General features: G+C 45.2%; 1 protein-coding gene across 1 annotated transcript in view; it reads right to left on the minus strand.

Moving 5' to 3' along the window:
• The window catches only part of LOC309546761 (asparaginyl-tRNA synthetase-like), a gene marked incomplete at its 3' end in the record, with an annotated part of 74,505 nt that overhangs the window by 29,255 nt on the left and 20,798 nt on the right, over positions 1-24,452 (minus strand). Inside the window, exon 5 of the mRNA XM_082246452.1 lies at positions 9,281-9,524. Coding sequence (XP_082102578.1) covers positions 9,281-9,524 — 244 coding nt within the window. The remainder of the gene's footprint in view (positions 1-9,280; positions 9,525-24,452) is intronic.

The raw sequence follows: 24,452 nt of genomic DNA on the forward strand, positions 1-24,452 counted from the left end.
TTCTACATATCCTTGGAGTGTGCTTCTACCTCCCACAAGAGGCTTGCCCTAAGCATGGAACTGTTCTCCCCTACAGCAGGATCCACTCTAATTCATCCCCTACAGCAAGATCAACTCTGATTAATCCCAAAGGTGTTCTATTGGGTTGAGGTCAGGACTCTGTGCAGGCCAGTCAAGTTCTCCCACCCCTAACTCGCTCATCCATGTCTTTATGGACCTTGCTTTGTGCACTGGTCTGCAGTCATGTTGGAACAGGAAGGGGCCATGCCCAAACTGTTTCCACAAAGTTCATACCTCCCAACATTTGAACTTTAGAATGAGGAACACTGGAGAAGGGATAAGGCCTGTGGGCGTGGCCATCTGCTTAGCAGTGGGAGGGGCTTAAGGGATGTGGTTAAAAAAAGCCCAGGCTTCCTTGTACCCATAAAATATGCTTTGATTGCTTTGAGCCTACCTTTAAGAAGAACTTCATTAAAATAGCCAGGGATTTGCATAGCAGCCAGCAACTATTGAGACAATGAAGACTTTAGTGAGAAGTATATCATGTACAGTACTGTGCATTTAGCGCAGGAGTAATAGGAGTATATAATCCAAAAAATGCTGGGGACAGGAGTATGTAATGCACAGAATGCAGAGGACAGGAGTATGTAATGTACAGAATACAAGGGTCAGGAGTATTTAATGCACAGAATGCAGGTAACAGGAGCATGTAATGTACAGAAGGGGGGGGGGTCAGGAGTATTTAATGCAAAGAATGCAGGGGACAGGAGTATGTAATGTACAGAATGCAGGGGACAAGAGTGTGTAATGTACAGAATGCAGATGACAGGAGTGTGTAATGTACAGAATGCAGGGGCCGGCTCCATCCATTCCCCCTGGTAGAAAAGAAAGCAAGCGCTCTGCGGTAGCTCTGCTGGGGGGTCTGATATGATCAATATCAACATATAATTGGATAATGAGATAATAAATTAGAGGCTAATGCAAATTACAAAGGTGGAGCATAAATAACATTCATATACATGAAAAACTGTGAGAGGTGTTCAAGTCCATAGTGATAAGCATAAGTCCCAAAAAGTTATCAGTGTGCTAGTAGAGCTGATATCTATGACTGCAGTAAGGGCTAGCTCTGCAATACAGGGAAGTCAGTTCTGTGGGAGAGAGCAGATAAAAGAACACAAGGAGCGCCTCTAAGTGCAGTATTGATTTATTAAAAGGAAAGCACACAATATTAGGCAACTCACATTGAGTAGATAATCACAGGCTTAAAATCACTCCGGTGGTTCGCGGAAGTAGGCTGTGAGGTCCAGTGTCCCGAGGAGAAGGATGGTAGTGGCCGAAGACATGGAACCGGGAGACAAGAAGGCCGACCGGGCCGATGACTGGGAACCAAGCTGGAACGCAGCGCGCGCTGCGTGACGTCACCGGAGCTGGGAGATGACACGACGCGTTTCAGAGCATGCGCCAAGCTCACAATGGGCATGTGCGTTCTTTTTTCAACTGTAGGATCAGGTAAACAAGGAAAAAGCCTGGTTTATATAGACTGAGGTAAAAAAAGGGGCATGGCCGATCAATACTATAACTAATCTGAATGGCAAGCAGGCAAGGGTGCTAAGAAGTAGTCATAATGGGCTCAAATAGATTAGTACTCTCACTTCTCAAATAGAACATTAGTGCATCTAAAAAATATATATATACAATATTGGCAAATAAATGACTCATGACATAATAATATATTAATAATAAGAAAATAAAAATGATAATAGCAATGGATTAAATGAAATTAAAATGAAAGTAAATGTGAAAATAGAACAAACAATACATAAAATAATAATGAATGATAATGCAAAAGATAACGTGATTATTATTAATATATATGCACACATATACACGCATACATATATATGCATATATACATGAGCACAAGGACATGGATGGATAAATTATACATGATATAATGTAACAAAAATCAAATGTCGAAAGGATGTAAGACAACGCCTAAAGTATGGTGCTTATCTCTAACTCCTCATTAAGGCCATATGGCTTAAGCGTGTCGAGGGTAAAAATCCAGAAGGTCTCGTGCTGGCATAATCTAGAGAAGCGTTGGGCTTCAGAAAAATTACTAGGTATAGCTTCTATGATCCAGACACCAGTGCCATCTTAAGAGCCTTATAGACCCCGGGCAATGCAGTGCACTGGGGCCCCGCCTACACAATCACCCACGAGAATAAAAATGCAAATTATCGATAAGGCGATTTTGTAAAATCTTACCGTAAAATTCATTTTCTCTGAGTCCTCTGACAGTCGCCGCCCACTCATTCACCAATGGATATTGACCTTTTATCCATAGGAGCAAGCTAGGCATAAGACTTGTTAAAAACAAAGTAATTTACATAGACACACCTATGGGGGCTGTCCTACTGGTCCAATACCCCCCTGCTCTCAGCCATCCCAACTCAGTTTGGTAGCAAGCAGTTAAAGTCCAAAGAACCCCAAATAGAGGGGCGGGGGAGGCGACTGTCAGAGGACTCAGAGAAAGGAATTTTACGGTAAGATTTTACAAAAATTCAGTTTTCTCTTATGTCCTCTGACAGTCGCCGCCCACTCATTCAGTCTTCACCAATGGGATGTCCCAAAGCAGTGTAGACATGAGGGGTGGGAAACGTAACCGGTCAGAAAGGCAATGCAGTACCCACGTCAGAGAAAGGAACCTTACGTAAACAGAAAGGTATCCTCTGGGTAACATAAAAAGCTCAACTGGAGCAACAACCCAGGAAATCAAATAAACAAGGGGGAAAACAACCCCAACAGCCAGGGCCCTGCAAAAAACAGGGTCCCCTTAAGGTACTGCCGCACACAGAACTTTGCGGCCAAAGGAGGCATCTGCTGATGCCAGAACATCAAGTTTGTAAAATTTCGAAAAGGTGTGCACAGACGACCAAGTCGCAGCCTTGCACACCTGGGCCTCCGAAGCTTGATGCCGGAAGGCCCAGGACGCACTCACCACTCTGGTAGAGTGCGCCTTGACAGGCAAGGGCGGTACCCGTTCAAATAGGCCTGTACAATCGCCTGTCTGATCCATTTTGAAATGGTCGCCGCAGACGCAGCCATACCCTTCCGAGGTCCCTCAGGAAGGACAAAAAGAGAATCCGTCTTCCTAAAGGATTCAGTGGACGACAGGTAAACCCTGATCGCCCTGACAACATCCAAGGAATGTAAGACAAACTCCTTAGGATGTTGTTTAGGATTCACACAAAGCGAAGGCAAAACAATGTCCTCATTAAGGTGAAAATCAGAAACCACCTTTGGAAGGAAGGACTGGTTGGGTCGCAAGACCACTTTGAAGGAGGGGCCCTGCTTACCGCGGAAGAACTTACCCCTGGGATTCTGAGTGCTCTTGCCCCCAGTGACACCCTTAACCAATTCATCCAGGGACTCTCCAAAAAGACGAGACCCCGCATAGGGGATGTCAGACACTGTCTTCCTGGAAGTCTGGTCAGCCGACCAGCTTTTTAACCAAATCAAGCGGTGGTTAAGTACCGTGACACTAGAAAGGCACGCAGCTAATGGGGCCTCATCCAAGGCCGCATCGCACAAATACATGACCCCTTGATAAATCTGGTCCACCATCTCCAGGCTAGTAGGGGGGGCAGAATCGGCCACAAGGGTGCATCTGAGCACCTTGGCCCAATCCGCCACGGCTTGAACCACCATGACAGAGGCGAAAATAGGTTTCAGCATGGAACCCGCCACCATGTAGGAATGTCGGGCAAGATGTTCCATCCTATCCATAGGGTCCCTAAACACCGGAGAATCTTCGGTGGGTACCAGAGTGGCCTTGTTCAATCTGGCCACAGTGTGATCCACTGTCGGAGCCACACACCAACGCAAATCCGTAGGAGACGCAACTGAGTAACGGAGTGGAAAACTTCTTTGGCACCACAAAGGTGCGCTTCAGGTTGTGCCATTGTTTATTCACAGTTTTGTGAAACTCAGCGGGGCAAGGAAATACCTGCGCCGCCTTACGGGATCTGTGGGTACCAAAAGATGACTGTTTTCCCGGAGGATTGGGCTCATCCTCTAAACGTAGTGTTTCCTTAATGGCAATGATCAACGCATCCATAGCTGCGCGATCTTCGGCCGTCCCAGGGGGGAATCATCCACCCCCGCCTCCTCCACCTCCCCTTCAGACTGGGAAGAGTGAGACCCTTAAAGATTCAGAATCAGAAGAAAGAGAGAGCCTAGGCCTTTTTCTAGTATCCCGTTCAGTCATCAAAAGATCCACTTTGGACGCTAAAGTTGCAAGTGCGGCAGTCAGAGCAGGCAGAGCAGAAGATTCAGAGGAACCTGAATCATCCACCAAAGCTGGGGGAAATTTGCTGTCTGGGACTCCATAAGAAAAAACTTTTTTTTTTTTCAAGGTACTGGCCCTTTAAGCACACCGCGATCCCCCGCAGTACACCGCTATGAAGGACTATGCAAACAGATCCCCAAGCAGGAATAAGCTGACAACCAGAGGTATTCCCAAAAAAAAACAGCAAAGACAGACCCCACAAGTGTTACCACACGCCTGCCGATCTCCTCTGTACAGTGATGTCACCGCAGGAGACTGAACTAGGACTTCAGACTAAGGAAAAATGGTTGCCCATAGAAAGTAATGGGAGGCTCCGGGAAAATGGCCTGCCGACATGTGCTCAGAAGAACACATTGCCACACACAAGATGGTGCCGTAAGGCGCCAAAACACACTACATACATTGCTGCAGAAGCGCCCACAGTGAAGCCAGCACATAAAATGCCCACACATAAAATGGCGGACCGGCGGTTTTTAACCCCGCAGCGGCCGCCGCACGTGTCTGCACCTCCAAACACGCCAGAAGTGTCACATAGGAGATGGACCCCCACAAACAACCCCACATAGCGTACTAGCTGTGACAGAGCCCCCGCAGGGACCGGGATAAAGGGAGCCCCAGAAACGCACAGACATCAGGGGATACCACAGACACACAGGACTGCCAGCCCCAGACAGAAGCCCCACACAGAATGTACTTACCGTACCTGATGGCGTGGGAGCCTCACATTGATGGGAAACCTCCCACCCCAGATGGCGGGGGTGCCGTCAGCCAAAAACACAGGACGCTAGCAACGCACGGAACCATGGGTGAGACGTCCAGGCGAGGTGGCCACCTCGCAGGCTTGCATCCCTGAGGACAGGGATGGGTCGTTTGCGAGGCCAGGGTGAACGCATAGCCTGCTAAACGCTCAATGGCGGGCTGGGATTCCATAAGGCCCTCTGTCCTGGGATACCAGGACGACCAGTGCGACTGAAGAAGTGACTAACTTAAAGCTGACAAATAAACAGCTAGTAGTGCAAAGAAAAAGGAAAAAGGATGGCACAGACAGTCGATGGAGAGAGAAAAAAAAAAGTCAAGTAAGCCTGCAGCAGTGTGTTACCTTTGCTTCCACAGAGGCCGCACAGCACATGAAGGGAGGAGGTGGGTGGAGCCATTCTTCTTCCAGGCACGGAGGAGACGAGGAGGAGCCAAGAGGAGGATCCTCCTCTGCATGCTGGGTCCTCCTCAGAATGTCACTGGTTTCTAGATGCCAGTCGGATGGCCTTCCTAGCAACCAGTGTACAGCGCAGACTCAGCCACACCAAAGCAGCCGGCGCTCCCAGTGGACAAATGGTGGGGGCCCTAGACCACCAGGTAAACGAATCTGGCCTGGGGGGGTGACAGATGGGAATGTAATTGTCTGTGTGTGGTGGGGCCAGGCCCCTTGGCAAGTGGGGCCCCCGGGCAACTGCCGGGCATGCCCATTGGAAAAGATGGCCCTGCCAGACGCGCAGACCCTCGGTGGATCTATGGTGGGCTTCTAAAAAATGCCTGGGAACACTATGTTTGTCAGAGCCCTCCTCTATGAAACGGCGATGTTTGCCAAAACGTTGCCTGAGGGGACAAATGGTACGACCTACATATAATAACTTACAGGGAAAGGTAAGACAGTACACCACGTGGTCAGATGAACAATTATAAAAATTGTCCAATGGATAGGTTTTACCGTTGTGGGACCATAATTGATGAAATCACAAGTCTTGCAAATTTTTTTCTGACATGGATACATTCCCTTAAGGGGAATGAGGTTCAAAGGAAGGACAGTCTTTTGTTCGGAAAATTTACTGGGGGCAATTTTGTTCTTAAGTGTAGAGGCTCTCGGGTGTTTCGGGCAAATATCTGTTTATTTTCATGACCTAATTCAAGGTCTAGAAAGGGAAGAGTGTCTGGGTTGGACTCAAAGGTAAAAGAGAGGCCTAACTGGTTATTATTGCAATATATAACATTTGTTATTATGTTACACACACACACATATATACATACATACATACATACATACATACATATATATATACACACACACATATATATATACATATATATATACACACACACATACATACATACATATTATATATAAATATATATATAAATAAAACAGACCCTTCAATTGAGATCTATACAAAGCTTTCATAAAATTAGATAAATGTTCCATCTAAATAAAATACCATTGTCCCAAACTCATATATAAACATAAGAAAATATTACTATTTGTTAATGGTGAAATGTCAAACCCATTCCCAGCACTGAAACGTATAAATTGACGAATGGCTGACTATGATAGGGAGAGCCATGGATTCAGCTGATATTGCCAATAGGAATCCATCTCACAAGTGGTCTTGAGGAAGCTACGCTTGTTAGCGAAACGCATCAACCTGTGACCAGTGGAGGTGACTTGGTACAATACATGCAGCCATTATATTTGGGGAATATTCCATCCTGGATGGGATTTAGGGATATGTTGTACTAGGACCTTATCCTATGTCCCACTGTTTTTACAGTTTTTTTTAATATATATATATATATATATATATGTGTTACTGTACTGTATTGATGTGATATCAATTATGTGTTTTTCATTATATGTATGAATTTCATTTTGATATTGTCTATTAACAATGGGTCTGGTCTCATGCTTATGCCAGTAAAGTCCACTTTTGGCAGAACAGGGGTTCTGTATATTTTGTTTATCTGCACTATGGGATGTGGCATAGATAGAAGTCTTTCTTTTTAGTGATGTTTATATTGTGTTGTCATCTTTTGTTTATAACTTGAATTGTATCCCCTCCATCTCTTGAAGAAGCAGTTTGCATCACAAAACATGTAAAGGAAAACCATATCTGGAGTCTGTTGTTCCTGTTCTACTATTGTACTCTTTTATCCATTGCTTTGAGGTAGTATATATGTTTGGATCATAGAACAACAACCAGTATGTTTTATAATATACAGTATCTCACAAAAGTGAGTACACCCCTCACATTTTTGTAAGTATTTTATTTTATCTTTTCATGTGACAACACTGAAGAAATGACACTTTGCTACAATGTAAAGTAGTGAGTGTACAGCTTGTATAACAGTGTAAATTTGCTGCCCCCTCAAAATAACTCAACACACAGCCATTAATGTCTAAACCACTGGCAACAAAAGTGAGTACATCCCTAAGTAAAAAAGTCAAAATTGGGCCTAAAGTGTTAATATTTTGTGTGGCCACCATTATTTTTCAGCACTGCCTTAACCCTCTTGGGCATGGAGTTCACCAGAGCTTTACAGGTTCCTCTTCCACTCCTCCATGGGAACATCACAGAGCTGGTGGATGTTAGAGACCTTGCACTCCTCCATCTTACATTTGAGGATGCCCCACAGATGCTTAATAGGGTTTAGGTCTGGAGACATGCTTGGCCAGTCCATCCCTTTACCCTCAACTTCTTTAGCAAGGCAATGGTCATCTTGGAGGTGTGTTTGGGGTCTTTATCATGTTGGAATACTGCCCTGCGGCCCAGTCTATGAAGGGAGGGGGATCATGCTCTGCTTCAGTATGTCACAGTACATGTTGGCATTCGTGGTTCCCTTAATAAACTGTAGCTCCCCAGTGCCGGCAGCACTCATGCAGCCCCAGACATGACACTCCCACCACCATGTTTGACTGTAGACAAGACACACTTGTCTTTGTACTCCTCAGCTGATTGCCGCCACACACGATTGACACCATCTGACCCAAATAAGTTTATCTTGGTCTCATCAGACCACAGGACATGGTTCCAGTAATCCATGTCCTTAGTCTGCTTGTCTTCAGCAAACGGTTTGCAGGTTTTTTTTTGCATCATCTTTAGAAGAGGCTTCCTTCTGGGACAACAGCATGCAGACCAATTTGATGCAGTGTGCGGTGTATGGTCTGAGCACTGACAGGCTGACCCCCCCACCCCTTCAACCTCCGCAGCAATGCTGGCAGCACTTATACATCGATTTCCCAAAGACAACCAATGGGTATGATGCTGAGCACGTTCACTTAACTTCTTTGGTCGACCCCGGCGAGGCCTGTTCTGAGTGGAACCTGTATGGTCTTGGCCACCGTGCTGCAGCTCAGTTTCAGGGTCTTGGCAATCATCTTATAGCCTAGGCCATCTTCATGTAGAGCAACAATTCTTTTTTTTAGATCCTCAGTTTAGATCCAGAGTTCTTTGCCATAAGGTGCCATGTTGAACCAGTGACCAGTATGAGAGAGTGAGAGCGATAACACCAAATTTAACACACCTGCTTCCAATGCACACCTGAGACCTTGTAACACTAATGAGCCAAATGACCCTGGGGAGGGGAAAATGGCAAATTGGGCCCAATTTAAACATTTCCACTTAGTAGTGTACTCCCTTTTGTTGCCAGCGGTTTAGACATTAATGGCTGTGTGTTGAGTTATTTTGAGAGGACAGTGTGCTCATTTTTGTGAGATGCTGTATGTTTTAGTCTACTTGGATATGCTTGCAATGTTGTAATTCAATTGTATTTTTATACTATATGTGTGTGGTCTTGTTCATGGGGTGTCAAGAAAGTCCATCTGAATTTATTTTTTGTTTCTGGATAAGTCTATATTTGGGACGAGGTACCCCCCCATTTCTCCTTTAATGATTTTTTGGTTTATTTTTCATGGCACTGACTAGGGGAATATACTATTAGTCTACATATTGGAAAATACAGTGACTGTATCCTCTTGTCCTACACTGACAGGACTTTCAGTTTTAAGGGCTCTGGAATGAAGCTAGGCATATGTCAGAGTATTTGGTGTCTCAAATAAAGCGACCATCTTCCCAAGAACTCTCATGCAGAAGCGTATCTTGGGTTGTGGTAAAACACAAAGTAACTTCATCTGAGTTTGCAATGACAGCCATTTTTCAATACTTTTGACTGATTTGTTTCCAAGATCGGGCCCAGATATTCCAGCCACGGAGTTTGAACCAAGACTGATTTTTGGAAAATTTAGGATCAACCCAAATCTTTCCAAGGTGAGCACCATCTGATGAATATTGGACTTCAGATGTGAAGCAGATTGCTCCCGGAGCAGGAGGTCATCCAGGTTACCCACAGTGGAAACACCTTGAGAACGCAGGAGTCCAAAGACTGGAGCCAACACTTTAGTGACTACCTTGAAGGACGTGAAGAGGCAGGTGGCAGAGCAACAAACAGAAATCTCTGTTCTGCACTGTAAACCGCAAGAACTATTGGTGCAGGAAATAAATTGCAATGTGTATATACAGTACGTATCCTTTATATTTACAGACGCAAGACAATTATGTCCTTTGATTGTACTTAAAGGCAGAGACATCTCCACACTAGATTGGAGAAAAGCCAAGATGAGCCCCACAGCATACTATTGGAGAAAAAATACAAAAAATGGTGCAGCGCTAAAATGTTAAAACCAATAAACAAGAGCAATGTCCATATTATTCAATATATCTGGGAAAGTCCATAATATCCAAAGCCAAGAGTGAGGTAAAGGTGACCCGTGTTGAAAAGTTGAACAAATCACCAAACATAAGTGATTCCACCACCACAGTTAATGCCAGCCTCTCACCTCCATACACTGACCACAAAGGCCGTTGCGCTTTATCATAGACTCTGGTGAACTCCTCCTGTCCCAGTCTTACAATCATGGATACCTTAGCACCTCAGCAGATCGGTATTGGTAATCCACATGAAAGGATAACAAGGACATCTAGTGCTCTCCGTTTTAAAATGGTACATTTATTAAGAATAAAAGCATACTACTCACAAGGATAGCACTATTCCTAGTACCTCGGGAACAGCATAAAATACATCAGAACAGTGTGCTCGAGCGTGTGGGATTGTATTCAGAATGAAATCCCACAAGGACTTCTTAAAGAACCATATGCAACTAAAATGACATCAATTGGTTTTGTAATACAGTAGTAAATGTTTCTTTTGTGAATTCTTCATTGACACAATTATTCAACCCCTTAAAGACTACCACTCTGAAGAACAGAGGTTCATTGAAGTGTTTTCAATCAGGTATTGAAAACACCTGTGGATGTCAGGGAGCAGCAATAAAGCCTAATAAGCACCAATTAGGCAGCTTTAAAATGACTGTGATACTCAGCTCCTTCTAGATGTTTACTGGCGTGGTTACAAACATGGTGAAGTCAAGAGAATGGTCCAGGAAGACAAGAGAAGAGGTGATTACTCTTCACAGGAAGGGCAATGGCTATAAGAAGATTGCAAAGATGTTAAACATACCAAGAGACACCATAGGAAGCATCATTCGCAAATTCAAGGCAAAGGGCACTGTTGAAACGCTACCTGGTCGTGGCCGAAAGAAGATGCTGACTTCGACTGCTGTGCGCTACTTGAAGCATAGAGTGGAGAAAAGTCCCCGTGTGACTGCTGAGGAACTGAGAAAAGATTTGTCAGATGTGGGTACTGAAGTTTCTGCTCAGACAATACGGCGCACACTGCGTAATGAAGGCCTCCATGCCAGAACTCCCAGGCGCACCCCCTTGCTGTCTCCAAAGAATAAGAAGAGTCGACTGCAGTGTGCCAAAAGTCATGTGGACAAACCACAGAAGTTTGGGGATAGTGTTCTGTGGACTGATGAAACAAAATTAGAACTGTTTGGGCCCATGGATCAACGCTATGTTTGGAGGAGGAAGAACAAGGCCTATGAAGAAAAGAACACCTTGCCTACTGTGAAGCATGGCGGGGGTCAATCATGCTTTGGGGCTGTTTTGCTTCTGCAGGTACAGGGAAGCTTCAGCATGTGCAAGGTACCATGAATTCTCTTCAGTACCAGGAGATATTGGATGACAATGTGATGCAGTCCGTCACAAACCTGAGGCTTGGGAGACGTTGGACCTTTCAACAGGACAATGATCCCAAGCATACCTCCAAGTCCACTAGAGCATGGTTGCAGATTAAAGGCTGGAACATTTTGGAGTGGCCATCACAGTCACCAGACTTAAATCCGATTGAAAACCTCTGGTGGGACTTAAAGAAAGCAGTTGCAGTGCACAAGCCTAAGAATGTGACTGAACTGGAGGCTTTTGCCCATGACGAATGGGCGAAGATACCCGTAGATCGCTGCAAGACACTTGTGTCAAGCTATGCTTCACGTTTAAAAGCTGTTATAACTGTAAAAGGATGTTGTACTAAGTACTAAGATTGAATGTCACTTGGAGGTTGAATAAAACTGATAATGATGTGAGCACAGAAAAGACATTTGTGGTTATTTCATTATAAATGTTACGTTATATTTGTCTGACCTACACGTGCCTCTTTGATTTAATTGTAAGCAGGATGACTGAATGATCAAAATCAATGTCAAACTGGCCAAAACAATCAATTTCAGTGGGGGTTGAATCACTGGTGGGCAATAATGGGCACTGGTGGGCAGCACTGATAGATGGCAATGATGGGCACTGATAGGCGGCACTGGTGGGCAATAATGGACATTGGTGGGCAGCACTGATAGATGGCAATGATGGGCACTGGTGGGCAGCACTGATAGATGGCAATGATGGGCAATGGTGGGCAGCACTGATAGGGAGGGCACTGGCAGGCTCCCTGAGCCCTGATTGCCATCCCTGGTGGCCATGGGTGGGCAATCACTGGCGGAAACAACAAGCAAACATAGGGGCGCACCAGCTAAGCCTCTTCCTCAGAGCCTCAGGGCCATGGGTGGGCATCCCTGGTGGCTCTAGTGGCACCCCCCCCCCCAAGGGTCTGCACTGGTAATCAATGCTCTGATTACCAGCACAGAACCCCCCCCCCGTCAGGAGAGCCAAAGATCGGCTCTCCTCTACTCATGCCTATAAGGCACGAACTGAGGAAAGCCGATCAACGGCACTTCCTATTTACTATGTGACCAGCTGTGATTGGACACAGCTGGTCACATGGTAAAGAGCCTAAGTCAGTGATAATGGAGATGCGGTGTGTTAGAGTCAGGGCGCGCACAGAGCGCATTATCCTGCTGGACATCATATGACGGCCAGTCAGGATAATACAACCACTTTGCAGCCGTCAATCCGCTATAGGGCGGGCGGCAAGTGGTTAAAGGGCCAATGTGGGAGGGATGGTCACAAATAGAGCAATACGTATTTTCATATTAAAAACATTTATTATGCCATATGCGATAAGCAGGGGATGTCAATTAAAAGATGAGATCGCATATCGCAGTGCGATCTGCAAGTTCGCACAGAATCGGATCGCACTAGTGTGAACCACCATGCGATCCAATTCTGCTGCGGAAAAAAAAAAAGGGTCATGTGCGTGTTTAGTGGGATTGCGGTACGAATTCAGCCACAAAGTGTATGGCTGAAATTTGCACCGCACAGACATCGCATGTAATTTAGGAGCAGTGCGCTCCGAATCACATGTGATCTCTGTGATCGCACTAATGGGAACCGGCCCTAAATTGCACCACTGATGAAAACATGAATGCAGTTGTTTTGGACATACAGTTCAGTTGTCGGTCCGGGGCACGCACCATGCATGCTTTTTATGAACAAAATGCGCCATCTTGTGGTGACATTTAGGAAAAGCATTTAAAGAACTACATTTAGGAGGTCTGAATGTTGTTTAAAAGCATTTTCACACGTGGGATGACACTGGCAGGCCGAGGACCATCTGGAATGGCTTTTTGTCAGAGTTTCTTCCAAGCATTATTATCTTGTTTGGATAAGTTGTGCCAGATAGGGCCTTGGATAGCCAATGTGCTCACCCCCAGTTGTGCCACTGACACTCAGGGCCGGACTGGCCTAGCGGGATACCGGGAAGTTTCCCGGGGGGCCGCCGGCCCTGGGGCCGCTTTAAGATGCGGCCGCTTTAAAGATGCGGCCGCTTTAAGCATCTACCGCGCCGCGGCCGCTTTAAGCATCTGACCGCGCCGCGGCTGCGCTGTGATGGCCGCTGCAGCCCAGGCCCGGCCCCCGCTGCGCTCCAGTGACGGTGACGGATGTTTCCTACGTCAGCCGCTATGAGCGCCATGACGTCACATCCGGCGGGAGCGGCTGTGCGAGTGTGCGGCTGTGGTCGTTCATCTGATTGACTGAAAGTAACTCTGCAAGATGGATGGTCACGGCGCCGATCCCTCCCAGAGCACACAGACACCAGCAGCAGCAGCATGATCGCAGGAGACTGAGAGTGACTGGAGGAGCGGAGGCGGAGCAGAGCCTGAGACAGCCAGCTGAGCCAGGTCAGAGTAAATGGGCTGGGGCCTGGGGGACCTGGACCTCTTGCATTTGGGGGGTGTCAGCATATTTTAGGGCCCCTACTAGTACTACAATGCTACCCCCTCCCCCTAATACAATGCTGACCTGCCATGCCATCCCCCCCTGGGCCCCCCTCCCCCCTAATACAATGCTGATCCCCCCTCCCCCTAATACAATGCTGTTCCCCCTCCTCCTAATACAATTCTAACCCCCCTCCCCCTAATAAAATGATGACCTCCCCCTAATACAATGCTGATCCCCCCCCCCCAAATTTAGGGGGAGGGAGGGGAAACAGCATTGTATTAGGGGGAGGTCATCATTTTATTAGGGGGAGGGGGGTTAGCATTGTATTAGGAGGAGGGGAACAGAATTGTATTAGGGGGAGGGGGGATCAGCATTGTATTAGGGCCCCTAATAATTCTGACATCTCCTGTACCATGTCCGCACAGCCACTGACATCTCCTGTACCATGTCCGCACAGCCTCTGACATCTCCTATACAATGTCCGCACAGCCTCTGACATCTCCTATACAATGTCCGCACAGCCTCTGACATCTCCTGTACCATGTCTGCACAGCCCCTGACATCTCCTGTACAATGTCCGCACAGCCTCTGACATCTCCTGTACCATGTCCGCACAGCCTCTGACATCTCCTGTACCATGTCCGCACAGCCTCTGACATCTCCTGTACAATGTCCGCACAGCCCCTGACATCTCCTGTACAATGTCTGCACAGCCCCTGACATCTCCTGTACAATGTCTGCACAGCCCCTGACATCTCCTGTACAATGTCTGCACAGCCCCTGACATCTCCTGTACAATGTCTGCACAGCCCCTGACATCTCCTGTACAATGTCTGCACAGCCCCTGACATCTCCTGTACAATGTCCGCACAGCCCCTGACATCTCCTGTACAATGTCCGCACAGCCCCTGACATCTCCTGTACAATGTCCGCACAGCCTCTGACATCTCCTGTACCATGTCCGCACAGCCTCTGACATCTCCTGTACCATGTCCGCACAGCCCCTGACATCTCCTGTACAATGTCCGCACAGCCTCTGACATCTTCTGTACCATGTCCGCACAGTGCCTGACATCTCCTGTACAATGTCCGCACAGCCCCTGACATCTCCTGTACCATGTCCGCACAGCCCCTGACATCTCCTGTACCATGTCCGCACAGCGCCTGACATCTCCTGTACCATGTCCGCACAGCCTATGACATCTCCTGTACAATGTCCGCACAGCCCCTGACATCTCCTGTACCATGTCCGCACAGCCTCTGACATCTCCTCTACCATGTCCACACAGCCTCTGACATCTCCTGTACCATGTCCGCACAGCCCCTGACATGTCCTGTACCATGTCCGCACAGCGCCTGACATCTCCTGTACCATGTCCGCACAGCCCCTGACATCTCCTGTACCATGTCCGCACAGCCCCTGACATCTCCTTTACCATGTCCGCACAGCGCCTGACATCTCCTGTACCATGTCCGCACAGCGCCTGACATCTCCTGTACCATGTCCGCACAGCGCCTGACATCTCCTGTACCATGTCCGCACAGCGCCTGACATCTACTGTACCATGTCCGCACAGCCTCTGACATCTCCTGTACCATGTCCGCACAGCCTCTGACATCTCCTGTACCATGTCCGCACAGCCTCTGACATCTCCTCTACCATGTCCACACAGCCTCTGACATCTCCTCTACCATGTCCGCACAGCCCCTGACATGTCCTGTACCATGTCCGCACAGCGCCTGACATGTCCTGTACCATGTCCGCACAGCCCCTGACATGTCCTGTACCATGTCCGCACAGCGCCTGACATGTCCTGTACCATGTCCGCACAGCGCCTGACATCTCCTGTACCATGTCCGCACAGCCCCTGACATCTCCTGTACCATGTCCGCACAGCGCCTGACATCTCCTGTACCATGTCCGCACAGCGCCTGACATCTCCTGTACCATGTCCGCACAGCCCCTGACATCTCCTGTACCATGTCCGCACAGCCCCTGACATCTCCTGTACCATGTCCGCACAGCCCCTGACATCTCCTGTACCATGTCCGCACAGCCCCTGACATCTCCTGTACCATGTCCGCACAGCCCCTGACATCTCCTGTACCATGTCCGCACAGCCCCTGACATCTCCTGTACCATGTCCGCACAGCCCCTGACATCTCCTGTACCATGTCCGCACAGCCCCTGACATCTCCTGTACCATGTCCGCACAGCCCCTGATGTCCTGTATCATATCCTCACAGCCCCTGATGTCCTCACAGCCGCTGACATTTCCTTTACCATGTCTGCACTTTTACCACTTTTAACTAGAATTTGCTCTTTTTATATATAAAGCCCTATATGCTTTCATATCTATCTTATCTGTGTATAAATTTGCTTTAAAATGCATGGTTTTCCTTTATGAACAAGAAAATAATGGCGTTATTCTGTTGGGCCGGTATAATAATGCTATGGGGCTGGTATGAAATTTTTTCCAGGGCTGAATTTAATTCCCAGTCCGGCCCTGCTGACACTCTACTATACCAGGCCTGCTATACTTTACTCGTATGGAAGTCCTTAACCACATCTGGTCCGGAAGGTTTTACCCCCCTAATGACCAGGCCATTTGTTGCGATTCGGCACTGCGTTATTTTAACGAACAATTGCGCAGTCGTTTAACGCTGTAGCCAAATAAATTTGACGTCCTTTTTTTTCACACAAACAGAGCTTTCTTTTGGTGGTATTTGATCACCTCTGCGATTTATTTATTTATTTATGTGGTGTTTTATTCTTTTTCTCTGTAAAGGGGATTTTTTTTGTGCTAGTAGCAACTTCTTTGGAGTTGTAGCCTAATGTTAAAGGCCAATATATTATGATCATTACTTTGATTGGTATGGGGGGGGGGGATATTGCCCCGAGACCTAGAAATTGGTGCCATATATCTTTTGTACAGCTATGAATCTGTACTGGTTCACTTGTACACAGATATCATCCTATATACCCTGGTTCACTTGTGCACAGATATCGGCCTATATATACACTGGTTCACTTGTGCACAGATATCGTCCTATATACACTGGTTCACTTGTGCACAGATATCGTCCTATATATACACTGGTTCACTTGTGCACAGATATCGGCCTATATATACACTGGTTCACTTGTGCACAGATATCGGCCTATATATACACTGGTTCACAGATATCAGCCTATATATACACTGGTTCACTTGTGCACAGATATCAGCCTATATATATACTGGTTCACTTGTGCACAGATATCGGCCTATATATATACTGGTTCACTTGTGCACAGATATCGGCCTATATATACACTGGTTCACAGATATCAGCCTATATATACACTGGTTCACTTGTGCACAGATATCAGCCTATATATATATACTGGTTCACTTGTGCACAGATATCGGCCTATATACACTGGTTCACAGATATCGGCCTATATACATTGGTTCACTTATGCACAGATATCGGCCTATATACACTGGTTCACAGATATCGGACTATATACACTGGTTCACAGATATCGGACTATATACACTGGTTCACTTGTGCACAGATATCGGCCTATATACACTGGTTCACTTGTGCACAGATATCGGCCTATATACACTGGTTCACTTGTACACAGATATCGTCCTATATACCCTGGTTCACTTGTGCACAGATATCGGCCTATATATACACTGGTTCACTTGTGCACAGATATCGTCCTATATATACACTGGTTCACTTGTGCACAGATATCGGCCTATATATACACTGGTTCACTTGTGCACAGATATTGGCCTATATATACACTGGTTCACTTGTGCACAGATATCGTCCTATATATACACTGGTTCACTTGTGCACAGATATCGTCCTATATATACACTGGTTCACTTGTGCACAGATATCGGCCTATATATACACTGGTTCACAGATATCAGCCTATATATACACTGGTTCACTTGTGCACAGATATCAGCCTATATTTATACTGGTTCACTTGTGCACAGATATCGGCCTATATACACTGGTTCACAGATATCGGCCTATATACATTGGTTCACTTATGCACAGATATCGGCCTATATACACTGGTTCACAGATATCGGACTATATACACTGGTTCACAGATATCGGACTATATACACTGGTTCACTTGTGCACAGATATCGGCCTATATACACTGGTTCACTTGTGCACAGATATCGGCCTATATACACTGGTTCACAGACATTGGCCTATATATACTGGTTCACTTGTGCACAGATATCGGCCTATATATATATACTGGTTCACTTGTGCACAGATATCGGCCTATATACACTGGTTCACTTGTGCACAGATATCGGCCTATATACACTGGTTCACTTGTGCACAGATATCGGCCTATATACACTGGTTCACTGATATCGGCCTATATACACTGGTTCACTTGTGCACATATCAGCCTATATATATACTGGTTCACTTGTGCACAGATATCGGCCTATACACTGGTTCACTGATATCAGCCTATATATACACTGGTTCACTTGTGCACAGATATCGGCCTATATACACTGGTTCACTTGTGCACAGATATCGGCCTATATACACTGGTTCACTGATATTGGCCTATATACACTGGTTCACTTGTGCACAGATATCGGCCTATATACACTGGTTCACAGATATCGGCCTATATACACTGGTTCACTTGTGCACAGATATCGGCCTATATACACTGGTTTACTTGTGCACAGATATCGGCCTATATACACTGGTTCACTTGTGCACAGATATCGGCCTATATACACTGGTTCACAGATATCAGCCTATATATACACTGGTTCACTTGTGCACTGATATCGGCCTATATACACTGGTTCACTTGTGCACAGATATCGGCCTATATACACTGGTTCACAGATATCGGCCTATATACACTGGTTCACTTGTGCACAGATATCGGCCTATATACACTTGTGCACAGATATCGGCCTATATATACTGGTTCACTTGTGCACAGATATCGGCCTATATACACTGGTTCACTTGTGCACAGATATCGGCCTATATACACTGGTTCACTTGTGCACAGATATCGGCCTATATACACTGGTTCACAGATATCGGCCTATATACACTGGTTCACTTGTGCACAGATATCGGCCTATATACACTGGTTCACTTGTGCACAGATATCGGCCTATATACACTGGTTCACAGATATCGGCCTATATACACTGGTTCACTTGTGCACAGATATCGGCCTATATACACTGGTTCACTTGTGCACAGAGATCGGCCTATATACACTGGTTCACTTGTGCACAGATATCGGCCTATATACACTGGTTCACTTGTGCACAGATATCGGCCAATATACACTGGTTCACAGAGATCGGCCTATATACACTGGTTCACTTGTGCACAGATATCGGCCTATATATACTGGTTCACTTGTGCACAGAGATCGGCCTATATACACTGGTTCACTTGTGCACAGATATCGGCCTATATATACACTGGTTCACTTGTGCACAGATATCGGCCAATATACACTGGTTCACAGAGATCGGCCTATATACACTGGTTCACTTGTGCACAGATATCGTCCTATATATACACTGGTTCACTTGTGCACAGATATTCGGCCTATATACACTGGTTCACAGATATCGGCCTATATACACTGGTTCACTTGTGCACAGATATCGGCCAATATACACTGGTTCACAGATATCGGCCTATATACACTGGTTCACTTGTGCACAGATATCGTCCTATATATACACTGGTTCACTTGTGTACAGATATCGTCCTATATATACACTGGTTCACTTGTGCACAGATATCGGCCTATATACACTGGTTCACTTGTGCACAGATATCGATCTATATACACTGGTTCACTTGTGCACAGATATCGATCTATATATACACTGGTTCACTTGTGCACAGATATCGGCCTATATACACTGGTTCACTTGTGCACAGATATCGGCCAATATACACTGGTTCACAGATATTGGCCTATATACACTGGTTCACTTGTGCACAGATATCGGCCTATATATACACTGGTTCACTTGTGCACAGATATTCGGCCTATATACACTGGTTCACAGATATCGGCCTATATACACTGGTTCACTTGTGCACAGATATCGTCCTATATATACACTGGTTCACTTGTGCACAGATATCGGCCTATATACACTGGTTCACAGATATCGGCCTATATACACTGGTTCACTTGTGCACAGATATCGTCCTATATATACACTGGTTCACTTGTGCACAGATATCGTCCTATATATACACTGGTTCACTTGTGCACAGATATCGGCCTATATATACACTGGTTCACTTGTGCACAGATATCAGCCTATATACACTGGTTCACTTGTGCACAGATATCGTCCTATATATACACTGGTTCACTTGTGCACAGATATCGGCCTATATACACTGGTTCACTTGTGCACAGATATCGGCCTATATACACTGGTTCACTTGTGCACAGATATCGGCCTATATACACTGGTTCACTTGTGCACAGATATCGGCCTATATACACTGGTTCACAGATATCAGCCTGTATATACACTGGTTCACTTGTGCACAGATATCGGCCTATATATACACTGTTTCACTTGTGTACAGATATCGGCCTATATACACTGGTTCACTGATATCGGCCTATATACACTGGTTCACTTGTGCACAGATATCGGCCTATATACACTGGTTCACTGATATTGGCCTATATATACTGGTTCACTTGTGCATGGATATTCGGCCTATATACTGGTTCACTTGTGCACAGATATCATCCTATATATACACTGGTTCACTTGTGCACAGATATCAGCCTATATATACTGGTTCACTTGTGCACAGATATCGGCCTACATACACTGGTTCACTTGTGCACAGATATCGGCCTATATACACTGGTTCACTGATATCGGCCTATATACACTGGTTCACTTGTGCACAGATTTTGGCCTATATATACACTGGTTCACTTGTGCACAGATATCGTCCTATATATACACTGGTTCACTTGTGCACAGATATCGTCCTATATATACACTGGTTCACTTGTGCACAGATATCGGCCTATATACACTGGTTCACTTGTGCACAGATATCGTCCTATATATACACTGGTTCACTTGTGCACAGATATCGGCCTATATACACTGGTTCACTTGTGCACAGATATCGGCCTATATACACTGGTTCACTTGTGCACAGATATCGGCCTATATATACACTGGTTCACTTGTGTACAGATATCGGCCTATATATACACTGGTTCACAGATATCGGCCTATATACACTGGTTCACTTGTGCACAGATATCGGCCTATATACACTGGTTCACTTGTGCACAGATATCGGCCTATATACACTGGTTCACTTGTGCACAGATATCGGCATATATACACTGGTTCACTGATATCAGCCTATATATACACTGGTTCACTTGTGCACAGATATCGTCCTATATACACTGGTTCACTTGTGCACAGATATCGGCCTATATATACACTGGTTCACTTGTGCACAGATATCGTCCTATATACACTGGTTCACAGATATCAGCCTATATATACACTGGTTCACTTGTGCACAGATATCAGCCTATATATACTGGTTCACTTGTGCATGGATATTCGGCCTATATACACTGGTTCACTTGTGCACAGATATCGTCCTATATATACACTGGTTCACTTGTGCAAAGATATCGTCCTATATATACACTGGTTCACTTGTGCACAGATATCGTCCTATATATACACTGGTTCACTTGTGCACAGATATCGGCCTATATATACACTGGTTCACTTGTGCACAGATATCGGCCTATATATACACTGGTTCACTTGTGCACAGATATCGGCCTATATACACTGGTTCACAGATATCGGCCTATATACACTGGTTCACTTATGCACAGATATCGGCCTATATACACTGGTTCACTTGTGTACAGATATCGGCCTATATACACTGGTTCACAGATATCAGCCTATATATACACTGGTTCACTTGTGCACAGATATCGGCCTATATATATACTGGTTCACTTGTGCACAGATATCGGCCTATATACACTGGTTCACTTGTGTACAGATATCGGCCTATATATACACTGGTTCACAGATATCGGCCTATATACACTGGTTCACTTGTGCACAAATATCAGCCTATATACACTGGTTCACTTGTGCACAGATATCGGCCTATATACACTGGTTCACTTGTGCACAGATATCGGCATATATACACTGGTTCACTGATATCAGCCTATATATACACTGGTTCACTTGTGCACAGATATCGTCCTATATACACTGGTTCACTTGTGCACAGATATCGGCCTATATATACACTGGTTCACTTGTGCACAGATATCGTCCTATATACACTGGTTCACAGATATCAGCCTATATATACACTGGTTCACTTGTGCACAGATATCAGCCTATATATACTGGTTCACTTGTGCATGGATATTCGGCCTATATACACTGGTTCACTTGTGCACAGATATCGTCCTATATATACACTGGTTCACTTGTGCAAAGATATCGTCCTATATATACACTGGTTCACTTGTGCACAGATATCGTCCTATATATACACTGGTTCACTTGTGCACAGATATCGGCCTATATATACACTGGTTCACTTGTGCACAGATATCGGCCTATATATACACTGGTTCACTTGTGCACAGATATCGGCCTATATACACTGGTTCACAGATATCGGCCTATATACACTGGTTCACTTATGCACAGATATCGGCCTATATACACTGGTTCACTTGTGTACAGATATCGGCCTATATACACTGGTTCACAGATATCAGCCTATATATACACTGGTTCACTTGTGCACAGATATCGGCCTATATATATACTGGTTCACTTGTGCACAGATATCGGCCTATATACACTGGTTCACTTGTGCACAGATATCGGCCTATATACACTGGTTCACAGATATCAGCCTGTATATACACTGGTTCACTTGTGCACAGATATCGGCCTATATATACACTGTTTCACTTGTGTACAGATATCGGCCTATATACACTGGTTCACTGATATCGGCCTATATACACTGGTTCACTTGTGCACAGATATCGGCCTATATACACTGGTTCACTGATATTGGCCTATATATACTGGTTCACTTGTGCATGGATATTCGGCCTATATACTGGTTCACTTGTGCACAGATATCATCCTATATATACACTGGTTCACTTGTGCACAGATATCAGCCTATATATACTGGTTCACTTGTGCACAGATATCGTCCTATATACACTGGTTCACTTGTGCACAGATATCGGCCTATATATACACTGGTTCACTTGTGCACAGATATCGGCCTATATACACTGGTTCACTTGTGCACAGATATCGTCCTATATATACACTGGTTCACTTGTGCACAGATATCGGCCTATATACACTGGTTCACTTGTGCACAGATATCGGCCTATATACACTGGTTCACAGATATTGGCCTATATACACTGGTTCACTTGTGCACAGATATCGTCCTATATATACACTGGTTCACTTGTGCACAGATATCGTCCTATATATACACTGGTTCACTTGTGCACAGATATCGTCCTATATATACACTGGTTCACTTGTGTACAGATATCGGCCTATATATACACTGGTTCACTTGTGCACAAATATCAGCCTATATACACTGGTTCACTTGTGCACAGATATCGGCCTATATACACTGGTTCACTTGTGCACAGATATCGGCCTATATATACACTGGTTCACTTGTGCACAAATATCAGCCTATATACACTGGTTCACTTGTGCACAGAAATCGGCCTATATACACTGGTTCACTTGTGCACAGATATCGGCATATATACACTGGTTCACTGATATCAGCCTATATATACACTGGTTCACTTGTGCACAGATATCGTCCTATATACACTGGTTCACTGATATTGGCCTATATATACACACTGGTTAACAGATATCGGCCTATATACACTGGTTCACTTGTGCACAGATATCGTACTATATACACTGGTTCACAGATATCAGCCTATATATACACTGGTTCACTTGTGCACAGATATCGGCCTATATATACTGGTTCACTTGTGCATGGATATTCGGCCTATATACACTGGTTCACTTGTGCACAGATATCGTCCTATATATACACTGGTTCACTTGTGCACAGATATCGGCCTATATATACAATGGTTCACTTGTGCACAGATATCGGCCTATATACACTGGTTCACAGATATCGGCCTATATACACTGGTTCACTTATGCACAGATATCGTCCTATATATACACTGGTTCACTTGTGCACAGATATCGTCCTATATATACACTGGTTCACTTGTGCACAGATATCGGCCTATATATACAATGGTTCACTTGTGCACAGATATCGGCCTATATACACTGGTTCACAGATATCGGCCTATATACACTGGTTCACTTGTGTACAGATATCGGCCTATATACACTGGTTCACAGATATCAGCCTATATATACACTGGTTCACTTGTGCACAGATATCGGCCTATATACACTGGTTCACAGATATCGGCCTATATACACTGGTTCACTTGTGCACAGATATCGGCCTATATACACTGGTTCACTTGTGCACAGATATCGGCCTATATACACTGGTTCACTTGTGCACAGATATCGGCCTATATACACTGGTTCACTTCTTGTGCACAGATATCGGCCTATATACACTGGTTCACTTGTGCACAGATATCGGCCTATATACACTGGTTCACAGATATCGGC

This window comes from Pelophylax lessonae, assembly GCF_965119305.1.
Source record: "Pelophylax lessonae genome assembly, chromosome: 2".
NCBI classification, from domain to species: Eukaryota; Metazoa; Chordata; class Amphibia; order Anura; family Ranidae; genus Pelophylax; species Pelophylax lessonae.